Here is a 10,000-nt window from a genome sequence, read left to right on the forward strand (position 1 = left end):
AAGCTTCCACCCATAGTACAGCAGCAGTAGGTTGAGGACTGGAAGCGCTCACTATTTGGCACAGTTTCTCTGTGAGCGCTGGTGTAGCTCTACGTTAGTGAGAAAGTAAGGAGAGAGAGGGAGAGAGAGCAAGAAAGCAGTGTGTGTGTGAGTGGAAAGGGACAGGATAACCTATTATTATCATTCTCGCTGCGTTTTTCCACCTCCAGTGCTGGCGGCGGCTCGAACGCTAAAATGGAGGCGGAAAGATCCGGCGGAGTAGCGGGTGGAACGAACCAGAACTCCGCGGGCAGCGGCGTGGGGCGCAATCCGAACGGGCCGAAAGCCGTGCTCGGACCAGCAGCAGCGGCCGGGGCGATGGCAGGAGCCTTGCCGTCTCGGGAAGCGCAGGACGGAGAAGCAGGCCTATCACTTCCTGGGATCTTGCATTTCATTCAGTACGAATGGGGACGTTTCCAGGCCGAAAAATGTCGCTGGGAAGCCGAGAGGGACGAACTCCGGGTAAGCGATTGTAATTCCTGCGGTTGGGCTGAGCCCTTCAAAGAAATTGAGTAGTGACGCTGGCGTCTTATGTAGCTTCTGTTCGAATAGTGGAATAATGGATATTGCGATGCTTTTGGGAACATTCGCTTCGTGGTTCGAGAGATTGAGTTTAAACAACTGTTTTGATAATAGCGTGTCTTTTGTTACAAGTTGGCCCTGATCAAACATTTGGAAGGGGTAAGACACGAGTAGTCTCTCGCTGTAATCACTCCCCAGTAGCCGTGTAGCAATCACAGATTAGGAAGATATGGTAGTACTTTTTATTCTTAATCCGACAAATCCAATGTTTTGTCAGCCATTACATTCTGTTCATCCATTGAAACTTATCAGACAGCGTCCGCTTTTAAGCAATCTATTGTAATTCAATTCCAGTCTAGGCTATAGCTGCTACTGAAAGTGACGGTTCTGTTCCCTTTTGTTGGTTATCGATTGTCTAAAATCTAAAATAGAGCAGCATCCGATTTTTTCTGTTGTCGTGAAACAGCGCCCTTGCCATATTTTCCATCCGTCTAGGTTTTTGATGGTCAGACACAATGTATTGTCAAGCAAGCCCGCTATATGTAAACATACATAAAATGGGTGTAGCAGCGATTCTGTGTAACACACAAAGCCAAGTAAGTTGGCGTACATATTTGATAAGCGGGGTACAAAGCTATAAGCGACGCTGCTATAAATATCGATATATATATATATTTTTTAATTTCTCTGGTTGGTGGGAGATTACTGTACGTCACGTGACCACAACCACCACTACTACTGGGATACGGTAAGATGCGTTTGTAGCCTAAATCCTCAAGCTACACGAACGAAAAAGACCAGTGACGTAATGCAGTCTCTTAAGGTTTATAAGTGTGATTTGTTTTTATTTTTCCTGCTGCTCTAGGGAACGCGCACACGCTCACAAATACACACACATACTCGCACACACACACACACACACACACACACACACATCTCCAAAGAGCCAGAACAATTTCCCTTGTAAAACATGTCCCATTTTATATATAGTCCTGTAAAAAATAGATGGCCCAGTAGCCACCATGTGACATTTTCCTCCCTCTACCCTGAGTATAGGGTACCAGTCTAGGCCTGTCCTAGTGTGTCGCCTATTTGTTAATTGCACTGTATAGTAACAATAATAATAATGACGATGATGATATATAGAAGACATACAAATTATGTGTTCCACATTGGAGACCCTAAATATAACCCACACCAGCTTTTGGAAATAGAGAGGCAAGTCCATTTTGGCTTTGGATCCGAGTCCCATTTATCGCCCTTGAACTTCCATGTTCTGCCGGCCCACTTAGCCATATTGGCCCGTCAGTGGAGCGTAGAGCGGGGGCCTGTGAGAGAAACGAACAATTAGGGTGGCCTGCTGGAGGTGGCAGCAGCCGGAGGGGGTTACGTAAGAGGAGATGCCAGCGAGCTTTGCCCAGTGGAGCCCCCCCACTGCCCACAGAGCAGCAGGAGGAGGAGAGCCATGTTGGCATCCCGGGCCTCAGTGCCAGGTTCTGGGTGCCAGTGGGAATGTGTGCGGAGCGGACGCCTCAAGGGCCGGACTGGCCTGCTAGAGCTTCAGCGTTCGTTCGCTTGTGTCGTTGGTTCGTTGGCTCACTTGCTGAGGGTGCTGGCTGTGTGTGTGTATGTGTGTGTGTGGGTGGCATGCATGGTTGAGGAGGAGTCGTATGTGTGCACACACGTGCTCTCGCTTGCTCCAACACATGCACATGTGCTCTGCCACTTACACGCACGCTTACACACAGACACACACAAACACGCACACACACACTTGTTTGGAGCTGCATGGAAAGGCTAATAATAGAATGTTGAGAGATGAGTCATCCTGAAGTGGTTGTATTTTATGTGTGTGTGTGTGTGTGTTGTAGAGGAACACCTGTCCTTACAGGGTCTCTGTTGGTCGCCAGCAGAGACCATCCGATCCTCCTCTTCCTCTTCATCAATGTTCTTCCTCCCCCTAAGCTCCTGCCAGCTTTTTCTGCCTTTTCACATTCTATTCTTTTCTCATTCTCTCTCTATCTCTCTCTCTCTTCTTCCATTTGTTTACTCTCTATCCTTCCATCCGAAGCTTGTCTTCTCCTCCCTTCTGTTCTTCTCCCCCTCTCCGTTTTGGCATTGTCTTCCCATCTTGCCCCCCCCCCCCCCCCCACGTCTCACGCGAGGGCTTGCCTTCTGCTTCCCACACAATTCCTCTCCTCCGTCGCCTTGACGCTTGTCGGTTGTTCTCTTCTCCTCTCCTCCTCTCCCTTGCCCTCTTGTCTTCTTTCATCTCTGTGTCATCTTCTCTTCTCCTCTGCTTCTTCTCTCCATCTGTTTGCTGCTCTTGTGGTTTGTCTTCTTTTCCCCCCTTCCCCCTCTCCTCCTCTCCTCTGTTCTTTCCCCTCTCCTCCTCTCCTCTCTTCTCTCCCATTCTACATCTCTCGTTAGCATCACCTGCGTGAGGGGAAGAAGGCAGGGAAGGAAATCACGACTCGGCTCTCTATTTTTTCCTTCTCATTCTCTACACGAGAGACCGAAGAGTCTATTCTCTCTCTTCTGAAAATAGTTCTCCATTTTAAGTTCACCTCCTGTTCCCCTCACAGCAGACAGACAGGCTATGGCAGAGAAGGTGAAGTATTCCCATTTAGGCCGGGCCTTTTAAAGGCCCCTGACCCTAAGTATGGCTGATGGAACAGGTGGGATTGCTGTTGCTGTGAAGGAGTAGGAGCTTGGACTACATTTCCCATGAGGCTTGTCATTTGTTTGTCATTTGTGACTAATTGCTTTGAGCTAATTGGGACCTGCAGCCATTGAAGCATGTGTTGACTATGTAGGCTACTCATGCAAATTCACATTAGTGTAAAGGATCGTATTCATTTCCTGTTGCTTAAGCTCTACTTGCATATGTGGAAGTGTAGGCCTATGACAAACACACACACACACACACACACACATGCACCAAGCATAATAACTCCAAATAAACACATACAGACCTTCATTCTGACAATGTGTAAGATCATACACACACACACACACACATACACACACACACACACACACACACACACACACACACACACATACACATACACATACACATGGTACAGTCAACGCACTCACATGTAACTTCCTCATTCTCTGCCAGGAGTTCTGTTAAACCTTGAATAGTATAACCTGGGCTCTTATTTGCTTTCGATATGGGCTAGCTTCTAGGCCTTTTCTCACAAAACGTGCTCAGAAATTATGGGAAATACTAGTATGAAACTGATAATTTAAAACAGCATAAATATGTGCCTACTTGTATAAAAATTAGGCTCTCTTTCGCCACTGACCACTTTCTTTCGCCTCTTTACCATTCTATCTGATTTGACCGTAGCCCCCATCTAATTGGGACTCGGATTATTAGTCAAGGTTTTACGGTATTCTATGTTCTATTGTTCCATCCTGTATCATTCCACACCGTGTCCTCTCTGCGGACGCAGGTTGTGTGCTCCAGGTGATGGATGTGCATCCCCTTTCTGCATGGACAGACAGCGTGTTACTGAACACAGCATGCCGTGTACCAAACACGGGGGGCAGCCGTGGCCTACTGGTGAGCGCTTCGGACTTGTAACCGCAGGGTTGCCGGTTCGAACCCCGACCTGTAGGCACGGCTGAAGTGCCCTTGAGCAAGGCACCCTCACTGCTCCCCGAGCGCCGCTGTTGTTGCAGGCAGCTCACTGCACCAGGATTAGTGTGTGCTTCACCTCACTGTGTGCTGAGTGTGTTTTACTAATTCACGGCTTGGGATAAATGCAGAGACCAAATTTCCCTCACGGGATCAAAAGAGTACATACTTACTTAAACAGGTCTGTGGAGTTTGTTAAAGCAGTGTACGCTTGTTAATGATGTTGGTCTTTCAAGAGAAGGTGTTTTTTACTCTTTATTCTTTGTGCTGGACTGTCCAGGCTGTTTTGTCTTTTGTTACTAGCAGCAGGGTAGAGCCTGTTGGTTTCCCTCTCGATCTCTCCCATTCTGTGTCCAGTTGCTGCTGTACAGTGTCCACACCCACACCTGTCTACACTACCCACCGGAGACCTGCCACCACGCGTGGGGTGGACAGGGGCCAGGTGGGGGACTCCCACCACATTTATTTATTTTATTTATTTTTTTATTTATTAGGACAATGCTCATTAATTAACAGACAAGCTGTAAATAAGCCGGAGTTAGCTTGTGAGTGCTAATTTCCATCCGTTGTCCCTGGCCAGTTCTTACATCAGTGGCTCCGTCCACTAATAGCCGGTGTGCGGGCTGCTATGCCCAGCATAGGTCTCTCCAAGGTGGAGAAAGCACACAGAAGCACACTAGCAAACAGTTTAGAGGATGGGAAGTTGCTGTTGTAAAAGCCTACACACACACACACACACACACACACACACACACACACACACACACACACACACCAGAGAGAGAGAGAGAGAGAGAGAGAGCCAGAGATGGAGAGAGATAGAAAGAAAGAATGCCTTAAAGGCAGAGAAAGAGAGGGGGAGAGACAAGAATGAAGGGAGAGTGAGAAAGGTGGAGTGAGTGGAGAGGGAGAGAGGTGGAGTGAGTGGAGAGGGAGAGAGGTGGAGTGAGTGGAGAGGGAGAGAGGTGGAGTGAAGGGAGAGAGGTGGAGAGGGAGAGAGGTGGAGTGAGTGGAGAGGGAGAGAGGTGGAGTGAGTGGAGAGGGAGAGAGGTGGAGTGAATGGCTGGGAGGGAGATAGAGGAGGATGGTGAATAAAGATACAGTGTTTAAGTAGTGGCATGGGAGAAAGAGGAGAGGAAGAGATGGATAGAGAGAGGTAGTGAGAGAGAGAGAGAGAGAGAGGTAGAGTGCAAAGATCTTAGAGCGGAGCAGTCTAGAATCTTTGGATTGAGAGAGGGAGACATTCAGAGAGAGCACAGCGTAGGCTATCTGTCCCAGAAACGCCTGATCTACTTGTTGAAGTGTGCGTGTGTGCGTGCGCGTGTATGTGTGTGCGTGCGCGTGTGTGTGTGCGTGCGTGCGTGTGTGTGTGCGTGCGTGGGGGCTCGGGTGGGGGTGCGGGGTGGTATGGAGGAAGACAGGCCAGCTGCCCTTGACCCTGTTCTCAAACGCAGGAAGGCCAGGAAAGGAGGGGCTTGTGGGTAAAAACGGGTCCACTCGCTCTTGGTGACGGTGGCCGCTTGGCCAAGCCCACCACATGATTGACCAATGAGAGAGCCCACTTGGGGCTGGGACCCGGGATTTTCCAGAACCACAGCCGTCTGTGTTGTGTCTGTCTGCACGCACAATGAGTAGTGCAATTGTTTTGAACCTTAATGGGCCTGTCACTTTATTACATTTGAAATATGCAAATATTCTCAAATATCTATAAACCTAAGCACACATCTAAAACGGTCGTCTCCCCAGCGTATTGGCCACACTGTGATTATGGCCACATTGTTTTGATGCCTCTCTTTGTTGTACTTAAAGTTCACTGACCAGCAGGAAATTGCCTTTTGTGCTCAGAACGGCCGACTGACGTCATGCTTTAGTGTTGGAACTCCCGTTAGTCACTGCAGGCATTTACAGACCAGCACAGTTGATGTTTGTAAGGGTCTAACAAAAGATCAACTGGATGTTGATTGTTTTAGCCCATGAAGAAGTGAAAGAAGTTTGTGTGTCTATTTCTGGCAAGATTGTCAGATAAAGTATTTGGTTGTGAGTGCTGCAGTATAAAGTGAAAGTTGTTCAGCCGTCTGTGTCCCTCAGCCATGTTATGGACTGTCTGTGTCCCTCAGCCATGTTATGGACTCACTGTCTGTGTCCCTCAGCCATGTTATGGACTCACTGTCTGTGTCCCTCAGCCATGTTATGGACTCTCTGTGTCCCTCAGCCATGTTATGGACTCTCTGTGTCCCTCAGCCATGTTATGGACTCACTGTCTGTGTCCCTCGGCCATGTTATGGACTCACTGTCTGTGTCCCTCGGCCATGTTATGGACTCACTGTCTGTGTCCCTCGGCCATGTTATGGACTGTCTGTGTCCCTCAGCCATGTTATGGACTGTCTGTGTCCCTCGGCCATGTTATGGACTGTCTGTGTCCCTCAGACATGTTATGGACTTGCTTTTCCTCTGTGTTTCCTCTGTGTGTGTGTCTGTGTCTGTTTCTGTCTCTCTCTCTCTCTGTCTTTGTTCTTTCTTTTTCTCTCTCTCTCTCTCTCTCCCAGAGTCATGCATGACAGGTTTGCACTGGCCTCACACTGGATCCCTGCCCTGATTGCAGTCGAGAGAGAGAGAAAGAGGGAGAGAGAGAGAGAGATGTGGGTGATGCCCAGTGGAGGAGAGGAGAGAGGGTGGGTGGTGGAGGGAGAGACTAAGAGAACGCTGAACAAATCAACAACTCGTGAACTCGTGTTTTGCTTTTCCACAGAAGAACGAGAAGGAGAAATGAGAGCACAAGACCGAGGGAATGCACCTCCTCTCCGAGGTGGAGGTGAAAAGAGAAGAACAGAGCAGAGGCAGGAGAGGAAAGAGGAGCAGAGAGAAGGCTGGCGATGGTAGAGGAGGAGTGAGAGGAAAGAATGATGTTAAAGACAGGAGTGGGAGAGAACAAGGAGGAGAGGAGAGGAAGAAGAGGAGATGAGTGGAAGGAGAGGTCAGGAAGAGGAGAAGAGAGGAAGAGAACAGAGGAGAGGAAGGACCCTTGTGGCCTCTCCTAGTACATAGGAGTAGAGGAGGAAGAGAGGAGGAGAGGTGTCTACTGCCACCTGACCATGGCTCTGATGTGGCTCTGTGCTGGCTCTCTTCTGGCCCTCATGTGGCTCTGATGTGGCTCTGTGCTGGCTCTCTTCTGGCTCTGATGTGGCTCTGTGCTGGCTCTCTTCTGGCCCTGATGTCGCTCTGTGCTGGCTCTCTTCTGGCCCTCATGTGGCTCTGTGCTGGCCCTCATGTGGCTCTGATGTGGCTCTGTGCTGGCTCTCTTCTGGCCCTGATGTGGCTCTGTGCTGGCTCTGATGTGGCTCTGTGCTGGCTCTCTTCTGGCCCTGATGTGGCTCTGTGCTGGCTCTCTTCTGGCCCTTATGTGGCTCTGTGCTGGGCCTGCTGGCTCTGTGCTGGCTCTGATGTGGCTCTGTTCTGGCCCTGAGGTGGCCCTAATGTGGCCCTGATGTGCATGGGTGGAATCTGCTGCAGTGTGGGGCTGTGTTGTGGAGAGGTATGCTAGGCAGAAGTGCTGGTGTGCAGAGGCAGGATGTGTCCAGACCTGCCCTCAAGCCAGCATCTGGCCCTGGCGTGGCTTAGATGAGGCCCGCATCCGTCTGGGGGGAAAAGGAAAGGTGCTGGTCTGGACGTGTCTTGTGCTCCGTCAGACACTCACAGCTCGCCACACCTCTTACATACGCGTACACACACGCACACAAACATACACAGCTCGCCACACCTCTTACACACACACACACACACACACACACAACCACACCTAGAGCACATTCCATTTGGCTTGGGCCTCTTTCCCTCCCTCCCTCTCACTGAAGACAGACACAGCTGCTATCAGAGTGACAGTGACCTGCAGATCAGACAGTCCATGTTTTGAGTCGAGTTTTGCTTTGAACCTAGCCACTACCTATAAAACCATACCCTAGAAATAAGCTAAACCTGCTCGGACGCCTAGATCTAGCTCCATGATCCTGTAGCCCTATGGCAATGACAGTGCAGAGGCCTGTTCGGAGGGCTGCCCCCTCTCATCCCTTTGCCATGTGGGTGATGAGGCAGGAGTGTTTCATGTGTTGTTGAGGTGGTGCTGCTGAGAGCTGTAGGAGGGCAGTAGCCGGGTGCTCTGTGCTGCGGCACTGTGTGTGTGTGTGTGTGTGTGTGTGTGTGTGTGTGTGTGTGTGTGGTGTGTGTGTGTGTGTGTGTGGTGTGTGTGTGCTCTCCAGCCTGGCCAGAGGTGAATATAAGAGTTGGGGAAACAACAAGCTGTCTTTGTCCTTTCTTCCTCTTTTCTCTTTTTCTCCTCTCTTTGTTTGGATCATTCTTTTTTCTCTTTTTCATACACACACACTCCTTTTTTGCTGTGTAGGCTGTTTGTGTCTGTTGGTAGTGGGGGTTAATCTGCCTTTTGGCATTGTTTTTTGCCAATCCATTATAAAACGCAAAGCAGCAAAATTCTGACGTACACACACACACACACACACACACACACACACACACACACACACACACACACACACACACACACACACGAGATTCAGTTCTCCCTCTATGACAAAAATTGACTCTGCTTGGAGTCACTGAACTGGGAATGTAGAGAAAAAGAGTGTGATGGCACGAAAAAGAGAAAGAGATGGCTAGAGAGAGAGGGATAGAGAGAGAGAGATGAAACGGCCTCTAAACAACCACTGTCTTTCAGCATGCTGGTTTGAAGTTTCTGTACCAAAATTAGCTTCATGTGATTTGAGTTTTTTTTTTTTTTTTCCTCCAACATTCGTCCACTAGGGGGCGCTGTAGTTCCCAGTGGGTGTTTGTCCCTCTCGATGTGGTGAAAATCTCCTCGTGGTTTCTCCCTCCCGAAGGTTTCTCAGGCCGCCCTCCCGCTGTGTTTTGGTCTCTCGGACTTTAAATAATCTCTGGGCTCTGTGTGCGTCTGTGTGCCCTTTACTTAGACTTCGACTGTGCCGGCTCCTCTTTATTTTGGTCCTCAAAGCAAACACTGCGGTGGGCATGATCACAAAAGACCTTTCAACATCTCCCAGTCAACAAAGCTCACTGAGCGCCACTGAACTTTGGTGGGGTGCGGTGCAGAACAGTGGTGTGTGTCTGTGGGAAACTGACAACACATACTCAAATATACTCAATGCATACGCACACACACACATGTGCCTGCTCTGTTCCAACTTGTCACACACACCAACGCAAGGATTGGATTCCATTGAACTTCATTTAGTGTATTTCATTGTCAGGTACTGTTAAAATGTGCACTTTATGAACACCGTGGTAAATTGAATAATGTTTTGTGTGTGTGTGTGTGTGTGTGTGTGTGTGTGTGTGTAGGCACAGGTGGCCTTTCTGCAGGGCGAGAGGAAGGGGCAGGAGAACATGAAGCAGGATCTGGTGAGGAGGATCAAGATGCTGGAGTACGCCCTCAAACAAGAGAGGTGAGACACCCACAAACACAAACAAACAAGTACACAAGTAGGCTCACTTTTTGTGTAATGAGATTAGTATTAAATGCCACTAAGTGAGATGATGATGATGGTTGAAATGATTGAAATGTGAGGGGAAGGAGGATGATGATGATGAGGATGATGATGATGATGATGGTGGTGGTGAGGATGATGATGATGGTGTTGAGAATGATGATGATTGTGTTGAGGAGGATGATGATGGTGTTGAGAATGATGATGATTGTGTTGAGGAGGATGATGATGGTGTTGAGGAGGATGATGATTGTGATGGTGGTGGTGATGATCATTG

The 10,000-nt window shown here is 49.0% G+C and overlaps 2 protein-coding genes across 5 annotated transcripts in view; both read left to right on the plus strand.

Moving 5' to 3' along the window:
- slc1a5 (solute carrier family 1 member 5) overlaps positions 1 to 2,427 on the plus strand; it is a 27,749-nt gene extending 25,322 nt beyond the window's left edge. Inside the window, exon 10 of one of the 2 annotated variants that reach the window (XR_006023108.1) lies at positions 2,396 to 2,427. The gene's annotated coding sequence lies outside the window, so the exon portion shown is untranslated. Of the gene's footprint in view, positions 1 to 1,393; positions 1,405 to 2,395 lie in introns of those variants that run through there. The other variant, XR_006023109.1, reaches the window with a different exon arrangement.
- strn4 (striatin, calmodulin binding protein 4) overlaps positions 180 to 10,000 on the plus strand; it is a 39,008-nt gene continuing 29,187 nt past the window's right edge. For all 3 annotated transcript variants that reach the window (XR_006023107.1, XR_006023106.1, XM_042064325.1), the window contains exons 1-2: positions 180 to 501; positions 9,578 to 9,681. Coding sequence is in view for 1 of the 3 variants with exons in the window: in XM_042064325.1 (XP_041920259.1) it covers positions 235 to 501; positions 9,578 to 9,681 (371 nt within the window). In the remaining 2 variants the exon portion in view is untranslated. The remainder of the gene's footprint in view (positions 502 to 9,577; positions 9,682 to 10,000) is intronic.

This window comes from Alosa sapidissima, chromosome 15 (genome assembly GCF_018492685.1).
Source record: "Alosa sapidissima isolate fAloSap1 chromosome 15, fAloSap1.pri, whole genome shotgun sequence".
In the NCBI taxonomy this organism is placed as follows: Eukaryota; Metazoa; Chordata; class Actinopteri; order Clupeiformes; family Clupeidae; genus Alosa; species Alosa sapidissima.